The sequence below is a fragment of the Nuphar pumila genome, chromosome 4 (assembly GCF_984573655.1).
Source record: "Nuphar pumila chromosome 4, dmNupPumi1.hap1.1, whole genome shotgun sequence".
Lineage (NCBI taxonomy): Eukaryota > Viridiplantae > Streptophyta > Magnoliopsida > Nymphaeales > Nymphaeaceae > Nuphar > Nuphar pumila.
Genome location: NC_143252.1, coordinates 1,786,745 through 1,813,295, shown reverse-complemented (window position 1 = coordinate 1,813,295; position 26,551 = coordinate 1,786,745). Strand labels below are relative to the sequence as shown.

The 26,551-nt window shown below is 36.6% G+C and overlaps 1 protein-coding gene across 1 annotated transcript in view; it reads right to left on the bottom strand.

Annotated features, from left to right (window-relative positions):
- Positions 1–26,551, bottom strand: part of LOC149839027 (Ypt/Rab-GAP domain of gyp1p superfamily protein) — a 54,129-nt gene that overhangs the window by 3,451 nt on the left and 24,127 nt on the right. Inside the window, exons 4-6 of the mRNA XM_090002234.1 lie at positions 2,404–2,474; positions 1,392–1,529; positions 1,186–1,277 (exon numbers count right to left, since the gene is read on the bottom strand). Coding sequence (XP_089858360.1) covers positions 1,186–1,277; positions 1,392–1,529; positions 2,404–2,474 — 301 coding nt within the window. The remainder of the gene's footprint in view (positions 1–1,185; positions 1,278–1,391; positions 1,530–2,403; positions 2,475–26,551) is intronic.

Genomic DNA, 26,551 nt, shown 5'->3' with positions numbered 1-26,551 from the left:
AAAGCAAACAACATATGATGAGACATATGACAAAACAAAATAAAAATTGTTAATTAGCAAACAGAAGTACAGTATACTTGTAGATGGAAGTTTAGAGTTGCTAATGTTCGTCCACTTGTTAAAATATTAGAATATTTACCAACAATAGAATAGTAGCATGAATCTGTAATTCATGCATACTAAAATTTTCATGATCATATTTGCTAACAAACAACTAAAATTGTGGATTCTAGTATTTGAGTTAATAATTAATTTCTAGCATGACCAAGGCAATACTAAAACTCCGTCATTTAAACAGTAAACTGTAGTGGAATGCACACTAAATCTTGAAAGTGAGCAGCTTTGCACCAGAACCAGATAAGACCTAGGCCTAAACTTCACTTGGCAATTACTAGGTGGGGCCCTGTGGGTTTCGTATAGCCCAAAAGCGTGAAAAGCAAGATCTTATCCATTCTAGATACCCATTCTTGGTGGCTCCTCTGAGAGAGAGAGAGAGAGAGATCTTTTGCATCACATATCTGCGATGGATTCTAGAATTTTCTAGTACCATCTGGTGGGTTGGCCTGAACCAATGCCACCATACTGCTTTCCAGCCAATTCGATGCCACCATTCTTTGCATCGCATTCGCAGTCTAATAACATTGAGACAGTAGAGGTGGTGGGAAATTTACGTGAAAAAACTTCTCTGCAGTTGCTATTGAGGCTTTAATTGAATCGTGGTCATTGCTTGTTACATGACGAATTACTGTCAACCCTAGCTGTGTGTGGTTCTGAACAAAGGGTGGCATTTATTTTTTCAAACTCTGTCTAAACCAACACATCTGTTGGCACCAAAGGCATCCACACAAAAGGGTATGCTACTGCCGATTTCTAGCCACAGTAAACCCAGATAATGGCAATAGTGCTGCCCTTCAAAACAATATCAACTGCAGTGTTTTCGGGGATCACCATTGCCAAAAACCAGTAGTGTATAATATAAGCAGTTCCATGTAGAACCATGCCTCATTTTATCAATATATACTTGCCCATACAATGTTCTAAAGCAGGAATTCTAACATTAATGTATTTTTTCTTGTAGCCCAATAATACACACTATGATGAATGTTGACAACCACAACATATCACATCACTTATGATTTTGATCTATCCTATCAAATGTATAGAAAGGAAAAAGAGAAGTCTAACCATGTGTAAAGTATTCGCTCCAAAGATTTTTGGACTTCTGATTGCTGAAAGAAAGCAACATCAGGTACAGTCCTTGGACAGTCCATAGATATCTGCGCATCAGAGTTGTTAAAGGGAAAAGGAGAAAAAGTGAGAAGAAAAAGCGGAAAGAGGAAAAGGCAAAACAAATCAGAGAAGAGACAAATGGGCATGGTTGTCTGGTTTACCTGCCGAAGCATATTAATCTCCTCATCTGAACGTTCACTATCAGGAATATCATAATATTGAGAAACACAGTCAACATACTCAAGGCGCTTCCGCATCAGAACACCATCCCTTCTATCTGAATTAGGGGGTTCATATCCCTGTAGTCAGTTCACGTTTCAAACTTCAAACAAACAGTGAAGCATACTATATTTCTTAAAGACTTCAATGCAGAAGAAAAATGGTGAGAATATCCATCCTTGCAATTGATCTTAAGTTAATTATGGGGATGCAGATGCTATCAATCTTCAATGAAAAACTAAGTCAATCCTGGCAGACAAAGTTCAAGAAATCAAAATTGAAGGTGAGTGTGGACTTTTAAACAACTGATTCATGAGAATGTTAGACTTTCGTAGGGAATGGCATCACAAGAATTTTTCCACATTGCTAGAACAAAATTAAACATTTGAAGAAGTCAAGCAACTGCAACCTTCTACATGCATGTAATCCGTGGAAAAGACTTATATGAGTCCTTTAAATATCTCAGTTAAAATGCCAATGCAGCAAAATTCCAGGTACCAATATGCAAGGGAATAGTTAGGCCAGATTACATATCATCAAATATATGGTTCACAAAAAGGAAAAAAGAAAGTCTTGTCATTAGGTGCATGTCAATACTGTCTTCTAAAAGCTAACAAAAGTGATATCACTAAGAAAGCCGTGTCATTAGGTGCATATCAACAAGAGTGATATACCATTTGTATCCATGCAATGAGTATAATTTATAAGAATACAGATTAAAATACACCAACAATATAATCATTTACTAGCTGTGCAAACATGTACTAGAAAAGGAAAAGATATGCATTTACACATGCAATCATAGTGTTTAAACTGCACTTTTGAGCTTATCAGTATGAATATTTTTCGTGTACATAAATTTCTCTTCTCGCTTTCATTCAAAAAAAATATTTTCATTTTCAGACCACTATTTCATATCACAATTAGGGAAGGATGAAATGTTCTGGGCCCTACCAAAAGAAGCCTCCATACAGTAGGACGCAGATATGGTGGCACACCACTCCAAGCAAGCTGACGGAGTGCATCTACACAGTGGGCAAAAAGCATCAGGTTAGATTTCATATATAAAATAACATACATATATGTATGTATGTGTGTTTTGTAAAGATTCACAAATTCAAGATAGTATTAACTAGTCAAGGTTTAGGAGTCATATCACTTCATGAGTCAATACCAAGAGATAAAAAGGAAAAAACAAGATATCTGAAACCTTGCTTCAATCTCATGCTTAGAAATCAGAAATATGTTCATCGCTCTTTCATCAGTTGGGGGCAGCAATTTTAAAGGATGAAATCACACAACTGCTGTGTTCTGAAGAAAGATCCACAATTAATGATCTTATAAAGATCTATATAGCTATGCTGGCTGGGTCATTCGCAGTGGAAATAAGTCATTTTCTTGTGAATATCATACTAAAACAGGTGCCAAGGTTAACGGTAGTTGAATGTTTTCTAATTTAGATAGTGACATGTTCAATCATTTTATTTAGTTAGATAAGATAATTACCAACTGAAAGCTACAATTATTCTTCCATTTTTCCTCCCTTTCAAGGCAAAGACAAAGAAAATCAATATAGCAGCTTCATAATGATCCAAGTTGCTAGAGCAAGAAGAAAAAGCGAGACGAGGACAAGAATCAGGAAGCAGTAATTTTAAATTTCCAGGGGATTCTGGAAGTGGGAACAAATAGGAAGCAGTATAGGAATCATTTAGGAAATGATATTTGGAATCATTTCGAAAATTATATAAGATTTGTATAAAATACCAATGTTGTAAGTATCGTACCATAATGATATGATATGATACGCATCATTACTATGGGAAATAAAGATATGATATACACTTGTATTGTGATACGAGTATATATCGTATATGTATCGTACAGTATTGTTTCGTACGATACAGGATATACTTTAAAAAGAGTTGAATCGTAATTTTTTCTTTGTGGAGTTTTAAAGACAGCTTGAGAGTCGACACTCTCATTTGTGTAGAGGCCATTAAAGGAGAATCCACGTACCCTAGGAGTTGCGAGCACGATTTGGGAGCTGATTTGTGCGCAAGGGAGAGGATTTTTGCGATTTGCTCTAGTAAGAGTGCATTTCCACTATTTTTTCACTCAAGTGGGCTAGGTCGTCGCCCAGAAGCGACGCGTCACACCGGCGCCCGGGTGTGGTGTCAAATAGGCAAGGGTTCCCTCACTTTGTTGGACGGGTGGGGGTAAAGAAGTTAATCCAAGACCATAAAATTAGGTTAGCCACTTGGAACATAGGGTCTTTAACTGGTAAGTTGGTAGAGTTAGTAGATGTTATGTGTAGGAGAAAGATTGATATTTTATGTCTTCAAGAGACCAAATGGGTAGGTGAGAAAGTTAAAGTGATAGAACCTTGGGGATATAAGATTTGGTATACAGGAATAAATAGGAATAGGAATGGAGTAGGGATTGTTATGAGTCGTCAGTTTATAGATAATGTAGTTGAGGTCCGTAGGAAGGGTGATAGAATTTTACTTATTAAATTAGTATTAGGTACGGATATTATTAATATTATTAGTGTTTATGCACCTCAAGTAGGTTTAGATGATTCCATTAAGCATCAATTTTGGGAAGATTTAGATGGAGTAGTACAAGAGACATCTTATGGAGAAAAGCTTTTCATCGGCGGTGACCTTAATGGACATGTAGGCATTAGTAGGGATGGATTTGAGAATATCCATGGAGGCTATGGTATAGGAGAAAAAAATGAAAGTGGAGAAAGGATTTTAGATTTTTGTTTGTCCTATGATATGATCTTAGCAAACACTTGGTTTAGGAAGAGGGAGTCTCACCTAGTAACATTTAAAAGTGGGGTTAATACGAGTCAGATAGATTTTTTCCTACTTAGAAAGAGAGATAGGGGTTGTTGCATCGATTGTAAGGTTATACCAGGAGAAAGTGTAGCTACACAACATAGAGTCTTAATTTTAGATCTTAGAATTAGACAATGCCGCAAAAGGGATAGACATAGGATAGATCCTAGAATTAAGTGGTGGGCACTGAAAGGAGCTAAACAAGGAATGTTTGTAGAGCAGGTAGTTAAGGAAGTTGATTGGTGTCTCGAGGAGGATTCAGAATCAATGTGGAATAAGATAGCGGGTGGTATGAGAAAAGTAGCTAAGGAGGTATTGGGTGAGTCTAAAGGCGGTGCACCACTAGGTAAGGATACATCATGGTGGAACGAGGATGTCAAATTAGCTATTAAGGTTAAAAGAGAGTGTTATAGAAATCTAAGTAAGAGTCGTGATAATGAGAATTTGGAGAAGTATATGATAGCAAAGAAGGAAGCTAAAAAAGTTGTTCGAAACGCGAGGGCTAAGGTATATAAGGAGGTTTATGACAAGTTGGATACCAAAGAAGGCGAGAAGGATATTTATAGGCTTGCAAAGATGAGAGATAGGAAATCGAAGGATTTGGGTATGGTTAGATGTATCAAAGATGAAACGCAAAGGGTTTTAGTCAAAGATGAGGAGATTAAGGAGAGATGGAAAGATTATTTTGATAAGCTATTTAATGATAGTCATGCTCAAGATCTTGGAGACTTCTCCATTCATTTTCATGAGATAAATCGTGACTTCATGCGCAAGATTCAAAAGAAAGAAATTGCAGAGGCTTTGAAGAAAATGAAATCAAGAAGGGCAGTTGGCCCAGATGGTATACCTATCGAGGCTTGGAAATGCTTGGGAGAGAAAGGTTTAGAATGGTTGACAAATCTTTTTAACTTGATTTGGCAAACAAATAAGATGCCTAATGAGTGGAGGAATAGTACTTTGGTGCCTTTATATAAGAATAAGGGTGATATACAAGATTGCACAAACTATCGTGGTATAAAACTCATGAGTCATACTATGAAACTTTGGGAGAGGGTGATTGAGTCTAGGTTGAGGAAGGTTGTCATGATATCGGAGAATCAATTTGGTTTTATGCCTGGAAGATCAACTATGGAAGCTATACATCTTCTTAGACAACTTATTGAAAGATATAGAGAGAGGAACAAAGATTTGCATATGGTTTTTATTGATTTAGAGAAGGCATACGATAGAGTACCTAGGGACGTTCTCTGGTGGACAATGATGAAGAAAGGTGTTTCTCTCAAGTACATTAGTATAATTAAAGATATGTATGAAGGAGTAGTAACCAATGTCCGCACTTGTGGAGGGGTGACAACCAATTTTCCGATAACGGTTGGGTTACATCAAGGATCTGCTTTAAGCCCTTTCCTATTTGCGATAGTGATGGATGAGCTTACGAGATCAATTCAAGAAAATGTACCGTGGTGTATGTTGTTTGCTGATGATATTGTTTTGATTGATGAGTCTAGAGATGGGGTTAATGCTAAGTTAGAATTATGGAGACAAACATTGGAAGCTAGAGGTTTTAAGTTGAGTAAGAGTAAGACTGAATATATGGAATGTCGGTTTAGTAAGCAACGAAGTAGTGATGGGAGTGTAGTGAAGCTTGGTGAGCAAGATATACCGGTGAATGATTATTTCAAATAGTTGGGATCCATCATTCAAAAGTATGGAGAAATTGATGGAGATGTAAATCATAGGATAAAGGTTGGGTGGATGAAATGGAAAAGTGCTACTGGAGTGCTGTGCGATCGTAGAATGCCATTGCGGTTGAAGGGAAAGTTTTATAGGACGACTATTAGACCCGCTTTACTATATGGTACGGAATGTTGGGCTGCCAAGAGACATCATATTCAAAAAATGAGTGTAGCTGAGATGCGGATGCTTAGATGGATGTGTGGAAATACAATAAAAGATAAGATTCGGAACGAAGAGATACGTAAGAAGGTAGGTGTTGCACCCATTGAAATTAAGATGCGAGAGAATCGTTTACGGTGGTTTGGACATATTCGGCGAAGGCCTAATGATGCTCCAGTTAGAAGGTTGGAGAAATGGGAAAATATATTAGTTAAAAGAGGTCGGGGTAGGCCTAGGAAGACTTGGATGGAGATGATAGGAAAGGATATGAATGCTTTGAACCTCACCGAGGACATGGCGTTGGATAGAAATGATTGGAGGAAAAGGATTCATGTGGAAGACCCAAAATGAATTTCTTTTTTGGTTCATATCGCTGACCCCAATTGTTTTGGGATGAAGGCGTAGTTGTTGTTGTTGTTGTTGTATTAAGTTTTTTTTAGAAGATGGCATCAAATAATCTGGCATGGCAATAGGGTACTCAAGTAATTAGTGAAAGCCGATTGAAAATAGAGTGCAACTATTGTCATGATATTGTTTCGAGTGGTATCTCTTGGTTAAAGCATCATTTAGCCGGGACACATCTCAATGTTGAGGCCTACACGTTAAGGATTTTTTTGGATGTCAGCAATTACTCAGTCTGAGATAAAAAAAGGCAAGAAAAAAAAGATGAACGAGGCAGAAATGGGGTATGTGCAGCCTTTGGAGGACGAAGGTGAGGTCCCTACTTCTAATCCTAGAGCCCTTAGCATAGCATTAGAAGTAGGAAGTTCTGCAGCAATATAATTGTGACATGCCATTTGGGCAGTCATAGCCATGTCGACACGGGTATGGGTAACGGACGCAGTGCGGGTATGCCGTGGGTCGGGTCCCGCACTGCGCCGGTTCAGGTCGAGTCTAATTCAGACCTGAAACAGAAAAAAATAAAACAAAACCAACCCCCCCCCCCGAAACCCTCTCCTTCCCCCTTCTCTCTCGCTTGCTCCTGAAACCCTCGTCTCCCCCCCCCTCTTTCTCTCGTCTTCTCCACTCTTTGTCTTCTCCCATCTCTCATCCCCCCTCTCTCTCTCTCTCATCTTCTTGTAATGAAAAGAGGCGGAAGCACCAATAGAGCAAAAAGTCACTCTTTAAGAGTGACTACTAGAGCCAAGAACACAAACACCAAATGTGCACACACAAAACTCACAAATATAGAAAATGACTTAAAGTCATAAGTTGGATATTATTGGAGAAAGGAAGAGAAGGGTGTAAAAACCCATACATTTACAAGGGGGAACCTCCTCTTTATATAGGGGAGGAGAGCACTAAAGGAAGACCATAAAGGGGGCTCCCTTCTAGTCGTTGGGAGCCCCAACGGTCATAAATATGACTGTTGGGGCCCCAACGACTAGATAGGTGGGGCCCCTTTATGGTCCAAAAAGTAAAAACAACAAAAATAAAAAAGGAAAAGGAAAAGGGGAAAAAAGGAAAAAAGGTAAAAAGGTAAAAAGCAAAAAGTACAAATGGAATTACCAAAACACCCCTATCGGGTTTTTGGTTTATACAAAACAGAAAAAGACTATATTATTATGTATATATACATATATACGTATATATATATATATATATACGAATGTATATATATATATATATAAGTATATGTATATATATTTATATATACATAATTTAACATGCCCCCTCAAACTTTACGGGGAGAAGACCGAAAGTTTGCCAAGAAGAAACATGAATCGTGGAGTTGGGAGCGCCTTGGTGAAGAAGTCAGCCAATTGATACTCTGAAGTGACATATGGCAATGTGATGGTCCCTTTGAGATATTCGTCTCGAACATAATGGCAATTCATTTCGATATGCTTGGTCCGCTCATGAAAGGTGTGATTGTTGGCAATGTATATCACACTCTTGTTATCACAACAGAGCTTGGTGGGAGTGGAAATGGGGATGCCCATGTCACCAAGGAAACTTCTGAGTCAAACAATTTTCATAGTTGTCATCGTCATAGCCCGATATTCAGCTTCAGTAGATGATAAGGAGACATTTTGCTGCTTCTTGCATCTCCACGAGATGAGAGATTCACCTAAAAAAATACAAAGACCTGTAATTGAGATACGATCATTGGGATTTCCTCCCCAGTCAGCATCAGTAAAAGCAGTCAATTCAAGAGATGAGGAAGAGGATAAGAAGAGTCCCTTGGAGATGGTATTTTTGATATATCGCATAATTCTCATTACGACCGCCATATGAACCGTAGTAGGTGCGTGCTGAAACTGGCTCGCTGCATGAACCGCATGAGCTATGTCTGGACGGGTGATGGATAGATAGGTGAGGGATCCAATTAATTGACGGTAGGGAGTTGGATCTCCAGTCAGGGAAGCTGATTGGGCAAAGCCATAGAAGGGGTGATCTCTATTTTATGGACTTTTTGACGCTTCCATCTAAGTCATCTTGCAATCTTGTTAAAGACAAAAGTATTGGAATTTGGCATGAGAGACTTGGTCATCCAAATTTTGTAAAAATGTCTCTTTTCCCTTTTTTGAACAATACTTGTAAAGACAATCACATGACTTGTAAAGATTGCATTTTTGGGAAATCTAAAGCTACTCCATTTCCTCAAAGAAGTTACTTTACCACTCGACCATTTGAACTTGTTCATTCCGATGTGTGGGGTCCCTCCCCTATTTTGTCTAAAGGAGGTTTTTTGTATTATGTGGTCTTTATTGATGACTTCACTCGATTTACGTGGATATACTTCCTAAATCGCAAATCCGAAGTCTTCTCCTTTAAAGAATTTCATGCAATGGTTAAAAATCAATTTTTGGAAAATCTATCTATCCTTAGGTACGATTCGGGAGGTGAATATATGTCTAATGATTTTCAAAGCTACTTAAAAGAAAATGGAATTTGTCATCAACGTTCTTGTCCCAACACTCCGCAACAAAATGGTCTTGCAGAAAGAAAGCATAGGCACATAATAGAAACTATAAGAACATTATTGATTTCAAAAAATATCCCAAAATCCTTTTGGGCCGAAGCGGTTCTAAATTCAACATATTTCATCAATAGAATCCCTTCATGGAGTAGCTTTAGATTTCCCAAAAATGCAATCTTTACAAGTCATGTGATTGTCTTTACAAGTATTGTTCAAAAAAGGGAAAAGAGACATTTTTACAAAATTTGGATGACCAAGTCTCTCATGCCAAATTCTAATACTTTTGTCTTTAACAAGATTGCAAGATGACTTAGATGGAAGCGTCAAAAAGTCCATAAAATAGAGATCACCCCTTCTATGGCCTTGCCCAATCAGCTTCCCAGACTGGAGATCCAACTCCCTACTGTCAATTAATTGGATCCCTCACCTATCTATCCATCACCCGTCCAGACATAGCTCATGTGGTTCATGCAGCGAGCCAGTTTCAGCACGCACCTACTACGGTTCATATGGCGGCCGTAATGAGAATTATGCGATATATCAAAAATATCATCTCCAAGGGACTCTTCTTATCCTCTTCCTCATCTCTTGAATTGACTGCTTTTACTGATGCTGACTAGGGAGGAAATCCCAATTATCGTATCTCAATTACAGGTCTTTGTATTTTTTTAGGTGAATCTCTCATCTCGTGGAGATGCAAGAAGCAGCAGAAGGTCTCCTTATCATCTACTGAAGCTGAATATTGGACTATGGCGATGACAACTATGAAAATTGTTTGGCTCAGAAGTCTCCTTGGTGACATGGGCGTCCCCATTTCCACTCCCACCAAGCTCTGTTGTGATAACAAGAGTGCGATATACATTGCCAGCAATCACACCTTTCATGAGCGGACCAAGCATATCGAAATGGATTGCCATTATGTTCGAGACGAATATCTCAAAGAGACCATCACATTGCCATATGTCACTTCAGAGTATCAACTGGCTGACTTCTTCACCAAGGCGCTCCCAACTCCACGATTCATGTTTCTTCTTGACATATCTCGGCAAGGGCATCTTCAATAGGTAGGGCTTTGCTTCTATGGAGAAGAGATGCCCTCACTTGTTCAAATTCCGAGCGAAGACCATGAAGGAATTGAAAAACGTGCTCCTTTTCAATTTGTTCCCTTCTTAGCTCAATATCTTGGGGAGCAACCCATTTAGGCTCAAGAAGGGCAAGCTCATCCCAAAGAGGAGTTAGAGAGCTAAAATAGTCCCGGACACTCATATCCATTTGTTTGGTGGAACGGATTTTTTCTTGACAAAAAAATTGCTGAGCAAGATCTTTTTGGGTATACATACCCTTAAGGAAAAACCAAGCCTCATTGGTCATTCTAAATTTGGCAATATTAGCACAATTTTTAAGGTCTACATTGTTCATAAACCATGCCAAAATTTTGGCATGGTTACTTTCCCAATCCTCAATTTTGGATTGATGTTCATTAATGGCTTTGATGCGCTCATCGCCATCTAAAGTTTTTTCAACTTCATTTTCAATTTTTGTAAGAACAAGAGAGGGTTCGGGAGTAGTTCCCATAACAAAGCCCCAAAGTTTCTTACCTCTTAGATGATTTTCCATAGCGGAGGCCCACATGAGATAGTTGGACCCATTTAGCTTAAAAGAAAGCTCCACTTTAGAGTCACGTTCCATCGGCACCAAATATACTTCCTTTCTTCAAAACTTTGAGAGGCACGCGTTCCAAGGTAACAAAAGAAAAGCCCAATCACCAACCGAGCTTTGATACCATGTAATGAAAAGAGGCGGAAGCACCAATAGAGCAAAAAGTCACTCTTTAAGAGTGACTACTAGAGCCAAGAACACAAACACCAAATGTGCACACACAAAACTCACAAATATAGAAAATGACTTAAAGTCATAAGTTGGATATTATTGAAGAAAGGAAGAGAAGGGTGTAAAAACCCATACATTTACAAGGGGGAACCTCCTCTTTATATAGGGGAGGAGAGCACTAAAGGAAGACCATAAAGGGGGCTCCCTTCTAGTCGTTGGGAGCCCCAACGGTCATAAATATGACTGTTGGGGCCCCAACGACTAGATAGGTGGGGCCCCTTTATGGTCCAAAAAGTAAAAACAACAAAAATAAAAAAGGAAAAGGAAAAGGGGAAAAAAGGTAAAAAGCAAAAAGTACAAATGGAATTACCAAAACACCCCTATCGGGTTTTTGGTTTATACAAAACAGAAAAAGACTATATTTTTATGTATATATACATATATACGTATATATACTTATATATATATATATATACGAATGTATATATATAAGTATATGTATATATATATATATATATTTATATATACATAATTTAACACTTCTCCCCCTCATTGTCTTCTTCCTTTCTCTCTCTCATCTTTCCCCTCTCTATTGATTTCTCTTCTCTCCTCTTTGTCTCCTCTCTATATCTCTTGATTCTTCCCCCTCTCCACCATAGACTCTTTATCTCGTCTTCTCCCTCTCCCTCTGTTTTCATCATATGAATGAAATGCATATCCTCGTGCACAAAACAGAAAGCAAAAGAAATTGTAGATATTGTATTTAGAAGTGAATTATGAGATTCATGCATGCATTTGTTGAGAATAACTATACTTTGGCAAAAGCACTCCGATTTGTTGACAGTGAAAACAGACCAGTTATGGGTTATCTCTATGAGGTCATGGATAAGGAAAAAGAGGTCATTAGAGATAATTTGAATAGAAAGAAAAAATTATACATACCTATATAGAACATCATTGATCTTAGGTGGACTGCGCAATTTCATCAACCTTTTTATGTTGCAACATATTATTCAAATATTATATTTAGATACTCCTCTAAGTTTAAAATGGACAAAAAAGTCAACGAGGGACTTTTGGTTTGCATAGAAAGGTTGAACCCTGATTATGGCATTCAAGATCAAATTCATAAAGAAATGAAAATTTATGATAACGCATTGTATGATATGGAGAGAGCTACAGTAGTGCGAAACTATGTCACGATGAGTCCAAGTAATTTATTTTATCTATTTCAATTTTAATTTAATATTGTTATTTAGTTATGATGTTTAGTATGATTGTATATGTTATTGTCTTATTGATTTCTCATTTTCTTGTGTTTTTTTCAACCATGTGGTGGACCAGGTTTGGAAGTGATGTTCTAATTTTGAGAGTTTTTGTCATTCGCATTCTTAGTCAAGCATGTAGTATAAGTGGATGCGAGAGAAACTGGAGTGTCTTTGAGCAAATACATACAAAACAAAGAAATAGATTGGAGCACAAAAAGCTCAATAACCTCATCTGTGTTCGCTACAACTTATGATTGAGGAAAAAGTATTTAAATTTATAAAGTTTGTTTGTCATTTTCATGTATTTATTTAAAGTTTTTTTATATCATACAAAACTCAACTAATTTTAATTTTTTCATATCATCTTTTTACTTTTTAAGCAACTAATTTTGATGTATTGAATGCATGGGTTCAAAAAGAATCAAACATTTTGAATAAAAGGAACATTTAATAGATCAACGTGGAATGAACACAGGAGGTAGATGATGAAGAGCCCACGTATATTGAAGACGATGTGAATGTTGAATGAGAAGAAGATGAAGAAAATGATGATGATGATGATGATGATAATTGAGGATATATTTTTAAAAAACTTGGTTATTTCATTGTTAAGTACTCATAAACTTGGTTATTTTGTTTTTGTTTATGTAATATGAAAGTATGAGTCTTATGTTCTTAATTGAAAGATATTTAATATTTTGCATTGTTCTTGTTAGATAGTTGATGTTTGATGATGTCTTATGCAGCTCATAGAGACAAATTTTTTATATGTGATTTTATGGTTGAATTTTGTATAATTCATCATTGTTTCATGCATTATGATTTCTTTAGATTTTTTGCTAATTTTTCTTGATTTTTCATGATGTTTTTTTAATTTTTGGAAAAAAATAAAATTTTACAATTTTTTACGGTACGAGACGTATCTTATTTTGGGCCAGACCGATACAGGTAACAATATGATACTTACAACCTTATAAAATACTATGAATTTGATGGAGGTATGAAAAAAACTTTCAAGAAATTATCATAGTCAATAGCTATATTAGTCGGTATAGCATTTGTTACCCTCACGGGTAAGGAACCCCTTAGTTGGAACTCATAGGGGGGGGGGGGGTTGTTTAAAACAAATCTGACCTCATGGATGTGTTCAGCATGGTTAAAATAGTAGGAATCAACACTTGGATCATAATTTTTCAATGTAAAAATATTTTTTGCAGTTTGAAAATTTTGTATATTGTAGGCCACTGTTTTTTCAACCCTCGTAAAAATCTGACATATATGTTAGAAAAACAAGATCCAAACGTCACTTTCTACTAAACTTAATATGTAGTTCACTTTTGGAGGGTCAGATGAGCAAAAAAACTGAAAAAATAAAAATATTACATTTTTTCACTAGAGGGTTCCTTACTCACGAGGGTAGCAAACATCACCCCTATGTGCCTATCAAAAATTCTCCATATCACTTGTCCAAAAGCATTCTCACATAGAATAAAAAAAGAAAAAGAACATTGAATCTGGTGGATAGGACTGGTAAACGAGTAGAATGAACAGAATAGGGCATGTTCATCTCAGCTTGTTTACCAGTGGACTGAGCTTGTGACTCACCTCATGCTCATGTTTAGCCAAGCCAAGCTCAAGCTCGTCTCATCCTTGAACGAGATGAAACGAACACAAGCTAGCTCATGTAAAAAATTTCATGGTATTTATACATGGAATATATACTTTTTATATATTATACTTAAGGGAAATGAAAACCTCCCCAATGGACGTTTTATTGGATTTTTGGTGTTTTTTCAAAATTCTGACTCTGCAGATGTGATCTATATGTTTGTTTTTATAGAAATCAGTTCTTGGAGCATTTGATTCCGATGTATGGATAGGTTTTTATAAGTTTCAAAATCAATGTATTGGAGGCTCCAAATACCATTTTTTTTATCCAAAATTCATGATCCAAGTGTAGATTTATAGTAAATCAATCATGTTGAACACATCTGTATGGTCAGAATTTAAAAAAAATAAACACCAAAAAAATTTCATTGGGGAGGTTTGGGAGGGTTTCCATTGAGGAGGTTTTCATTCCCCGTATACTTGATAGTGTGTGTATATATATATATATATATATATATATATATATATATATATATATATATATATGTGAGAAGTGTTACCATGCACAACCGTTTGTACATTTCAATAATATGCACAATTAATTTTAAGACATAATTTGCCCTTCAAAAAGACTTTTTATAATTTTTTATATTGGTTTTGTTGTTATTTGACAAGTATACTTTATTCAATTTGAACACCCAATGTCCAACCTGCCCTCCCTTTAAAACCGCTTGCCTTTTCGCTGACCCCTCATCCTCCTCACTCGCCAGTTATCCACCATCACCAGAAAATCGCCGGCATCAAATCCTGCATGGGTATCGGTTTGGTTGGCCTCGTTAAACTCTCTCAAAAAAAAAAAAAACTGATCACCATGATGACAAGAACTGCATGGGCTTGACCATGCACTTGAGAGCACTCCTTTATGCTAGAATCAGAGAATCCCCAAAGGATATTGTCACCTTGTGAAGGGATACATGCCCCAGATTTCAAACACTCAAGATAATTTATGGATTTATGATTTTAAAGTTAACAAAACCATCAAATCTCAAGAAAAATATTCACATTTTTATCTGTATTTGCTTTCTTAACAGTCATCCTGTAACAACCTCAAGCCTACCACTCAAGAATATCAAAATCATCCAAAAGCAAGACATCATTTTACTCCACTAGAATCCCAAAAATTTCAAATTTGTATCCCATAACCACTCGACTTATATTTTTTTTTTTTCAGATGCTGAAAATTGCAGAATTAAACTGAAAAACAAACTACAAAATTGACACAATACTGAAAGTAAACTGGATAAAAAAATCGAATTTGAAGATTTCCAAAACAAGAATTTGTCTGTCATTTGAAGATTTAACAGAAACGTACAGAGAACCATTTTTGGAAACTGAAATGGATAATCTGAGGATCAAAATCCACCCAGTTGGCAGAAAGTATCCTGAGCATACAATTGGTTGGGAAAAAAATAAAAACGAGAATAAGATGATATAAAAAATTGTTCACAATGAAGGGTGAATAGGTGGGAAAGCAAAAACAAGGTGATAAAAGAAGCAGAAAACTTAATCCTTTCAACAACCAATCTACAAAAGCTAACCATCAAACAAATCAACCGAATTCTCAGGCTGAAATTATAATGAAGTATGTGGAAATATAACCCAAGCATGCAAAAGCATTAACCAAATCCAACAATGGACATGCACGATGGCACAAGGAGAATACAAACAAGAAGTCCATGATGGGACAATACAAAAGCCTAAAAAGGCAACACAAACAAGTAAAAAATAGAAATCTTTATTGAAGAGAGCTTAAGAAGCTTGAGAAATACAAGGGGAGAGGTCCCCCTATTTATACACAAAATATGAGAGAGTGAGAGACCATTGGGGGCTCCCACATCCCAACAACTCTACGGTGGGACCCCCAATGTAATTTAAAAATAAAAAAACAAAAAGTTACATGTAATTAAAACAAAAATAAATCTAACCTAGTAAAATAGTTATTTCTAGAAACAACTATGTGAAAAGACAAAAATATCCCTATCGGGTAATCTAGACAATATATATATATATGCATGTACATATATTTTAACACCCCCCTCAAACTTTACGGGAAGATAACCGAAAGTTTGTTAAGGAGAAAAATAAAACGAGGAGCAGGAAGAGCTTTGGTGAAAAAATCCACCAACTGGTACTCTGATGTGACATGGCAAAGTAATAGTTCATTTCAGATATTCGTCAGTCCATCTCAATTGTAATGAAATATGCGGAAATAAAAACAATGCCCTACAATGGACATTCACATATAAAAAGCAAAAGAACAAGTCCAACAAAGGACATACACAAAAGCCAACAATGGCTTGCAAACATAAATTCTTATAAATGCAAGAAAGGGCTTGAAGAAGCCAATACTTTACAAAGGGAGATACCCCACTTATTTATAGGCAAGAAGGAATGAGAGAGAGAGGGAGAAAAGTAAGAGAGAGAGACCGTTGGGGGGGCAACGACTCTTGTTGGGACCCCCAATGTGAATGCATTAAATGCATTTTTAGGAAAAATAAAACAAAAAATAAAAGAAAGAAAAAGGAAAATAAGAAAAGAAAAACAAAACTGAAAAAAGACTACAATGTCTCTATTGGACAGAATTACAGGAATACCCTTATCGGGTATATATATATATTGATTACATGTATTTTAACACCCTCCCTCAAGCTTTACGGGGATATAACCGAAAGCTTGTTGAGAAGGAACATAAAACGAGGAGCAGCAAGGGCTTTAGTGAAGAAGTTCGCCAACTGGTACTCGGATGTAACGTAAGGCAGTGATATGGTTCCTCTTAAGTATTCATCACGAACGTAATGGCAGTCCATCTCGATGTGTTTAGTACGCTCATGGAAGGTGTGATTGCTTGCGATATAAATTGCGCTTTTGTTGTCACAACACGTCTTCGAAGGAGTAGAAATGACTATGCCCATATCACTAAGAAGACTTCTAAGCCACACAAGCTCCATAGTTGTAGTGATCATTGCACGATACTCCGCTTCTGTTGAGGACAATGATACTTTGTGTTGCTTCTTGCATCTCCAAGAAATCATAGTCACCTAAGAAAACACAAAAACCGGTAGTTGAGACTCTATCATTGGGACTTCCTTCCCAATCAGCATCAGTATAAGCAATTAAGTCAAGTGATGACGAAGAGGAAAGAAAAACTCCCTTAGTTATGGTGTTTTTGATGTATATGACTATCCTTAAGACTGCACTCATGTGCACAGCTATAGGTGCATGTTGAAACTGACTGACTGAGTGAACTGCATGAGCTATGTCTGGCCGAGTGATGGATAAGTAGGTCAGAGACCCAACAAGTTGGCAGTAGGGAGTAGGATCCTCGAAGAGTGTTTCATCTTCCAACCTTAACTTTGCATTGATAACTTCAAAGGTTTTTGTCTTCTTATCGTCGGAGATGCCAAACTTGGAACAAATGTCAGCAGCAAGTTTCGTCTGAGAGAGAATGTACCCTCGGGAAGAGTACGCTACTTCAATTCCTAAAAAATATCTTAAGAAACCAAGGTCAAACATGTCAAAATTTTCTTTTAAAACTTTCTTAATATCATTGATTCCTTGCTCATCACTTCCAGTGATGATCATATCATCAACATAAAGTAGTAAAATAACTATTGAAGGACCTTCACTTTTCACAAACAAGGCAGTGTCAGTATAGCATGAGCGAAAATTAAAACGTGTCATTACATTGCTAAATCTATTATGCCAAGCCTTTGGAGTTTGCTTTAACCCATATAATGTCTTTTTAAGTTTGAGAATCATAATTTTCACCAATACATACTCCTACAGGAAGATCCATGTAAACCTCTTCATTTAATTCACCATTTAGGAATGCATTCTTAACATCTAATTAATAAATAGGTCATTTTTTAACTGACGCAACCGCAATAAGAGTCCTAACACTAGTCATCCTAGCTATGGGAGCGAAGGTTTTTTTATAGTCTATACCGTATTCTTGAGCGAATCCTTTTGCTACCAACCGGGTTTTATAGTGTTCTAATGACCCATCATTTTTAGTTTTAATTTTGAAGACCCATCTACATCCAATAGATCTCTTTTCAGTGGGTAAAGAGGTTATTTCCCAAGTTTTTGCCTTTTCAAGGGCACTAAGTTCTAAGTTCATGGCTTTAACCCACTGAGAAATGTTTTTGGCTTTATTATAATGTGAAGGTTCATGAAAAGAGTGTAACGCAATTAGACACGCTCTATACTTTGGTGTTAGAGACTCATAGGAAACAAACATATTAGGAGGATTGGAGATTCGGTTGGATCTCCTTAAAGAGGTTTCTTCTATGTTGGACCCTTGAGAGTATTTTTCTAAGGCACTCATGGGAACTTGTTGACCACGCCTAACATAGGTTTGGATAGGTCTATCATCTTCATTTTCAATATTGTTAAGAGGAATATCCTCTAGATCATTCAACAAATCATTACAGATTACTTCTTCTTGAGGAGTCTCATCTTCTTGAGAGAGAAGATCAAATAAGAAAGCATATTCGCTTTCGCCAATATCTTTAGTTTTCTCAAAACCATTTTCATTTTCTAAACAGGTTACATCTTTAGACACATATAGTTTGTTATTTTTAAGGTCGAAGCATCTAAAACCCTTTTGATTTTCTCCATATCCTAAGAAAGCACATTCAATAGCTTTAGGAGATAATTTATCTCTTTTATGTGTAAGGACAAAACATTTACACCAAAAAATTCTTAATCTATTGAAATCGAGTGTTCTTTCAAATAATTTTTTATATGTAGATGTATTTTGTAAGGATAAAGATATCATTTTATTTATCAAGTAAGTTGAAGTTAAAGCGGCTTCGACCCAAAAGTTCTTTGGAATTTCTTTGGAAATAAGAAGTGTCCTCGTGGTTTCCAAAATGTGTCTATGCTTTCTTTCGGCTAGATCATTTTGTTGGGGAGTAATGGGGCATGATCTTTGATGAAAAATTTCATTTGTTTCCAAATAATTTTGAAATTCATTTGATAAATACTCTCCACCCGAATCGGATCTAAGAGTAGAGATATTACTTGAAAATTGATTTTTGACTATCATATGAAATTTCTTGAAGAAGTCAAAGACTTTGGATTTTAAATTAAGAAAATAGATTCACACATATCTAGTGTAGTCATCAATGAAAGTAACATAATAGGAGTATCCTCCTTTCGATATGACCGGAGAAGGGTCCCAAACGTCCGAATGGACTAACTCAAAAGGTCTTTTGGACTCAAAAGGTCTTTTGGACACAAAAGTTCTATTTGGAAAAGGAGTGGATTTCATTTTTCCAAAAATACAATTCTTGCAAACAAAATGTTTCTCATTACAAAATTTCTTTCCAAAAGGAAATAAGTACATTTTTTAGAAACTTGGATGTCCAAGTCTTTGGTGCCAAGTTTCAATATTTTTATCTTTGACATGATTACAAAAAGAGTTAGTGGGAAGTTTCAAGTTGCTCATGTAATAGAGATCTCCCCTCCTATGGCCTTGCCCAATCTGCTTCCCGGACCGAAGATCCTGTATAGAGCAATCCTTAGTTGAGAAGGAGATTTCACATCCATGATCACATATTTGAGAAACAGAGAGGAGATTTAAATTAAGTTGAGGTACCACTCTTACGTTTGGCACAAAGAAATCTTTGGAAAAATTTAAAGTTCCAAAACTTTTTACTTGTAATAATGTACCATCGGCGGTTGAAAGTTGAAACATAAGAGTTTTTAGAGTTATTACACAACTCGCAAAGCCCATTTTCAAGAGGGGTCACATGAAAGGAAGCTCCAGAATCAAGAATCCAAGAAGATATGCCTGGAGGAGAAGAAGAAGCTATGGCGGTGTGAAAATATCTCAAAAAGAGATAAAGTGTGTGATAAGCACAACACCACCAATGTGCACAAATGCACAAGAACACTTAGAACAAATGTACACAAAGGTACAATAAAGAAACTCAAATGCACAAAGGCATACAAAATATAAAGAATTTTATTGAGAAGCTTGGAGAACAAAAGCTCCAAGAAGTAAGTATTACAAAGGGGGAACTCCCCTATTTATAATGAGAAAGGAAGCCTTGGAGGGGCTCCACTAGCTGTTGGAGCCCCTCCAACGGTTAGAATTCTATTCTAACCATTGGAGAGGCTCAACAGCTAGTGTTGAGCCCTCCAAGTTGACTTTAAGTCAACACAAAAAAAGACAAAAATGAAAAAGAAAAAAGAAAAAGAATAAAAGTGAAAAAGCAAAAAGAATTACAGCATATTCATAATTATGAATATGCGCAAAAGGTGAATAACTAAAATACCCTTGCGGGTTTTACAAGAAAAGAAAAGAAACAAAAAGAAACATACATATTTACATATATATATATAAAGAAAGATACATATACATATATACGTGATATATATATATGTATATGTATCTCTCTTTATATATATATGTAAATATTTACATAAAGAGAGATACATTTTAACACCCTCCCTCAAACTTAGGGCACAATGACCGAAAGTTTGCTAAGGAGAAAGTTGAATCTTGGAGAGCAAAGCGCCTTGGTGAAGAAATCTGCCAACTGATATTCTGACGTTACATAAGGAAGGTCGATGACTTTTTGTAGATATGCCTCTCGGACATAATGGCAGTCCATCTCAATATGCTTTGTCCGCTCATGAAACGTGTGATTCTTAGCAATATAGATTGCACTCTTATTATCACAACACAACTTTGTGGGTTCTTGAATTGGAATCCCCATGTCTTGCAACAACTGATGAATCCAGACAATCTCCATAGTTGTAGACGCCATGGCTCGATATTCTGCTTCGGTGGATGATAGAGACACCTTCTGCTGTTTCTTACATCTCCATGAGATCAGGGATTCACCTAAGAAAATGCAAAAGCCTGTAGTGGAGTGACGGTTATCTGGGTCACCTCCCCAATCAGAGTCAGTATATGCAATTAAATTCAACTCAGAAGAAGAGGAAAGGAAAACTCCCTTGTTTAAAGTTCCCTTTAAGTATCTGACAACTCGGAGAACGGCACTCATATGAACGGATGTAGGAGCATGCTGAAATTGGCTTGCAGTATGAACGGCATGAGAGATGTCCGGCCTTGTGATGCTAAGATACATTAGAGATCCCACAAGTTGCCGATAGGGGGTAGGATCCTCCAAAGGTTTCCCATCATCGATTTTCATTTTTGATCCCACAACTTCAGGGGTCTCACAGATTTTATCATCAGTAATACCTGATCTGTCAAGAATCTCACAGGCAAGTTTAGTTTGAGACAAAAAATAGCCTCTATGAGAGTAGGCTACCTCGATACCAAGAAAGTAAGTCAGATACCCCAGGTCTGACATTTCAAACCTTTCTTTTAAAGTGGTTTTAATGTTTCTGATGCCCTTTATGTCACTACCTGTTATCAACATATCATCAACATACAACAGTAAAATCACAATTCCTGCATCAGACTTTTTGACAAACAGAGCAGTGTCAGTGTAGCATGAGGAAAAACCATTTTGAACCATTACATCATTAAATCGATCATACCAAGCCTTAGGGGCTTGTTTTAAACCATAAAGCGCTTTTTGCAAACGAAGGACTTTCCCCTTTGGTACGTTCATACCAGGAGGAGCATCCATGTAGACTTCTTCATTAAGATCCCCATTTAGAAATGCATTTTTAACATCCATTTGGTAAATATTCCATTTTTTAATAGATGCAATGGTGATCAAACACCTTACAGTAACCATTCGTGCAACAGGAGCAAAGGTTTCTTCGTAATCGATGCCGTATTCTTGACTATATCCTTTTGCGACAAGACAGGCTTTATATCTTTCGAGAGTGCCATCACTCTTGGTTTTGACTTTAAAAACCCATCTGCATCCTATTGTTTTCTTTCTTTCTGGAAGACATTGAAAAACCCACGTTTTGGCTTTGTTGAGGGCTCTAAGTTCGTTGTCCATGGCATCCCTCCATTCAATCATTTCCTTAGCTTCTTTAAAATTTCTAGGTTCTTGATATGAGTGAATGGCACTAAGGCATGCCCTATGTTTTGGAGAAAAAGACTCATACGATATAAATCTAGAAGGATTTTTCCTAGATCTTTCAGTTCTTCGAGAATTGTTGGAAGATTCACTAAGATCACTATATTTCTCTATTGCACTTCTAAAAGTGCCTTTATCTCTATGAGTATAGGTAATGGGTTCATTTATCATTTCTTCTTCATCATGAATGGTTTGAGGAATGCTTTCACTTATATCCTCATTCTCTTTTAATTCATCATCGCTAAAAAAATCTTCATTTCTAGATAATAGTTCAAACAAAAAAGAATAATCGGCATTATCTTCATGATTTTTGTGTTCTTCAAAACCACTTATGTTTTCTAAAAAGGTTACATTTCTTGAAACATATAGTTTATCATTTTTAATATCATAACATCTAAACCCTTTTTGAGTTTCCGAATATCCCAAAAAAGCACAAGGAATAGTTTTGGGAGATAATTTATCATTCTTATCGGTGAGAACAAAACATTTACAACCAAAAATTCTTAACCTATTGTAGTCGGGTTCTTTTATATACAAGATTTCATATGGAGATATTTGATTCAAGTTTTTGGATGGAAGTCGGTTGATGAGATAAACCGATGCAAAAGCCGCTTCGGCCCAAAATCTTTTTGGAATTTTTTGAGAAATTAGTAAAGTTATTGTAGTTTCAATTATGTGTCTATGTTTACGTTCGGCCAACCCATTTTGTTGGGAAGTTTTGGGACAAGACCTTTGATGAACAATCCCATTATTTTCAATATAACTTTTGAAATCATTTGAGAGATATTCTCCCCCGGAATCGGTTCTAAAAATTTGTAACTTACTATTGAATTGATTTTGTATTAACATGTGAAAGATCTTGAAAGTAGAAAAAACCTCATGTTTATGTTTGAGGAAGTATATCCAACTATACCTTGAAAAATCATCCACATAAATAACATAATATGAAAAACCTCCCTTAGACACAACGGGTGCCGGTCCCCATACATCCGAATGCACAATTTCGAAAGGTTTGGTTGAAAACATAGTTCTTTGTCCAAAAGGTAAGCTTCTCATTTTACCAAGAATGCAATCATTACAATTGAAATTGTCTTTACATAAGGTTTTAGCAAAATGTAAATACGAAAGCTTGACAATATTTGGATGCCCAAGGCGTTTATGCCAAACATTTATATCCTTATGTTGGGCAACATTACAAAAAGAGGTTTTTGGAATTTGAAGAAACTCCATGAGATAAAGATCTCCCTTCCTAGAGCCTTCCCCAATCAACTTCCCGGACCGGCGATCCTGTATCCAACATTTATTTGATGAGAATTTGATATCACACCCATGATCCGATAGTTGAGAGACGGAAAGCAAATTTAAATTTAGTTTTGGTATAAATCTAACTTTTGAAATAAAAAAACCTTGTCTTTCAAAATCACCAATTCCTTTTATTTCAAGAGAAGCCCCATCCGCATTAGAGACAAAAGAGGCTGACAAATTTTTTGAGTATTTAGAAAGTGAAAAAACATTTGGAGTCATATGAAAGGATGCACCCGAGTCTAAGAGCCAAAGAGTCTTACCGGGAGGAGAGAAGGTGGTCATGGCGGCTCCGGAAACGGATCCCTTGAGGAGTGGTTGAAGAGCTTCCATGATTTGATTGAGAGCCAAAGTAGCATGATTGGAAGTAGAAGGACCTTCCTCCTTGGTTAATTGGAAAGTAGTAGACATAGCCACCATCTTCTTTCATTTAGGGCATACCGGTTTAATGTGACCCGGTTCTTTGCAAAAATGGCATATGATCTTACTATAATCTCTCCTTCCATAATGCCCACCATTTTCTCTTCCTCCTTGATTTTTGTTAAAATGAGGGGGTTTATAGATTTTAACATTATTCCCCGGTCTTGAGACGGCATAAGCACCCTCATCCTCATCTTTAGAGGGGACAGCCAACACACTTAGATTGGTTTTATTCATTCCCAAGCTAGTTTTTTCTCCACTTAATTTGGTAAGCACATCTTCCAACGGAGGGGAAGAGAAAGAAGATAAGAGAGGGGATCTAGTTTGTTCAAACTCGGGTCTAAGCCCGTTTAAAAAATTGAAGAAATGATCTTCTTCTAATTGTTTGGCTCTCAATTCAATAGCCTCACCACTCAATTTAGGTTCTTGGAGGGCAAGCTCATCCCAAATAGTGGATAACTCGGCGAAATACTCTCTAACGGACATTTCTCCTTGTTGAAGGGTTAAGGCCTTCTTTTGGAGATAGTATTTATAGGACAAATCTCTTGAAGTATACATTCTTTCAAGATATTCCCATACTTGACATGCCTTTTTGAACTTTAGAATATTGGCATTAATTTTGGTCTCAACCGAAGAGAAGAACCATGAGAGTATTTTGTAGTTTTTCATTTCTCATTCTTCATGCTTCTTATTGTAATCTTCAAAAGCCTTTTCTCTTTCTTCTCCCTCAATAACCTTGATCTCCCCTTTGTCAAGGGTAGTAATTTTTGGTACGGGTTCGAGAATAGTTCCTTGAACATATCCCCAAAGACCCTTTCCTTTTATATGGGCCTCCATATTCCCGGCCCATACATGATAATTCGTTCCATTCAATTTGAAGCCAAGAGAGAAGTGAGAATCCTTTTCGCCCATTAGAGAGGATACAAAGAGAAATAAATGCAGAGCCGAGTCTTCACTTCAACCACCACAACTTAATGGCATGCTTTACGAGGTATTCCAACGAAGAGAAAAAAGAGCACGATCTTCTTTTCCTTTAAGCCTAGCTCTGATACCATGTGAAAATATCTCAAAAAGAGATAAAGTGTGCGATAAGCACAACACCACCAATGTGCACAAATGCACAAGAACACTTAGAACAAATGTACACAAAGGTACAATAAAGAAACTCAAATGCACAAAGGCATACAAAATATAAAGAATTTTATTGAGAACCTTGGAGAACAAAAGCTCCAAGAAGTAAGTATTACAAAGGGGGAACTCCCCTATTTATAATGAGAAAGGAAGCCTTGGAGAGGCTCCACTAGCTATTGGAGCCCCTCCAACTGTTAGAATTCTAACCGTTGGAGAGGCTCAACAGCTAGTGTTCAGCCCTCCAAGTTGACTTTGAGTCAACACAAAAAAAGACAAAAATGAAAAAGAAAAAAGAAAAAGAATAAAAGTGAAAAAGCAAAAAGAATTACAGCATATTCATAATTATAAATATGCGCAAAAGGTGAATGACTAAAATACCCTTGCGGGTTTTACAAGAAAAGAAAAGAAACAAAAAGAAACATTCATATTTACATATATATATAAAGATAGATACATATACATATATACGTGATATATATATGTATATGTATCTCTCTTTATATATATATGTAAATATTTACATAAAGAGAGATACATTTTAACAGGCGGCACCCGAAGTTGTTGGCGATTTGAGTAGAATTTGAAGTGCTTCTGATAGTTGAGCAAGAGAGGACTCCTTCCCTTTGATAGTCCCCTTCTTCTTTTGAGTAATTTCTTCAACGGAGGCAACCTTACTTTTTGGTGCTTCATTTAGCTTAGGGTAATTAGGTCTTATATGACCCGGTTCTTAGCAATGATGGCAAATGGCTTTTCTATAGTTGCCATTATACTTATTTTGCCTCCCAAAGTGTGGAGGCTTATAGGCTTTCACATGATTGTCGGGTTTAGACACGGCTAAAACTTCATCTCCTCCCTTAATCATGCCAAGATGAGTTTCTTCTTAGCATATTTCGGCTATGGCATCTTCCAAAGGAAGAGGCTTAGATCTATGAAGTAGGGAAGATCTAACTTGTTCATATTCGAGCCTAAGCCCATGTAGAAATTGGAAAAAGTGTTCTTTTTCCATTTGTTTTCTTCTTAATTTCACATCTTCATTAGAAACCCACTTTGGTTCTAGTAGAGATAGCTCATCTTATAAGGGTCCAAGAGTGCTAAAGTACTCTCTTACACCCATTTCCTTTTGCTTAATGGTCCGGATTTTTTCTTGGAGAAAGAATTGACGAGCAAGGTCTTTTTTAGTATACATACATTTCATAAAGAACCATGCTTCGTTTGCCATCCAAAATTTAGCAATGTTTGCGCAAATTTTAAGCTCGACGTTGTTCATGAACCAAGCAAGAATTTTTGCATACTTGCTTTCCCAATCTTTCAATTTAGATTGGTAATCTTCAATGGCCTTCATGCGGGCATTTCCTTCAAGAGCTTTTTCTTGATCACCATCCATCTTGGTGAGTTGGAGTTGCAGTTACGGAATAGTGCCCATGACGTATCCCCAAAGCTTTTTACCCTTGAGGTCGTTCTCCATGGCGACGGCCTACATCATGTAGTTGGAACCATTAAGTTTGAAGGAGAGATCAATCTTTTGTTCTCTTTCCATATTTAAACTCAGGAAGACAAACCAAGAAAGAGAAATACAAAATGGAAAATATAACTAGTCAACTAGCTATATCAAGAATCAAGAGCAGACACTTGGCTCTGATACCATGTAATGAAATATGTGGAAATAAAAACAATGCCCTACAATGGACATTCACATATAAAAAGCAAAAGAACAAGTCCAACAAAGGACATACACAAAAGCCAACAATGGCTTGCAAACATAAATTCTTATAAATGCAAGAAAGGGCTTGAAGAAGCCAATAC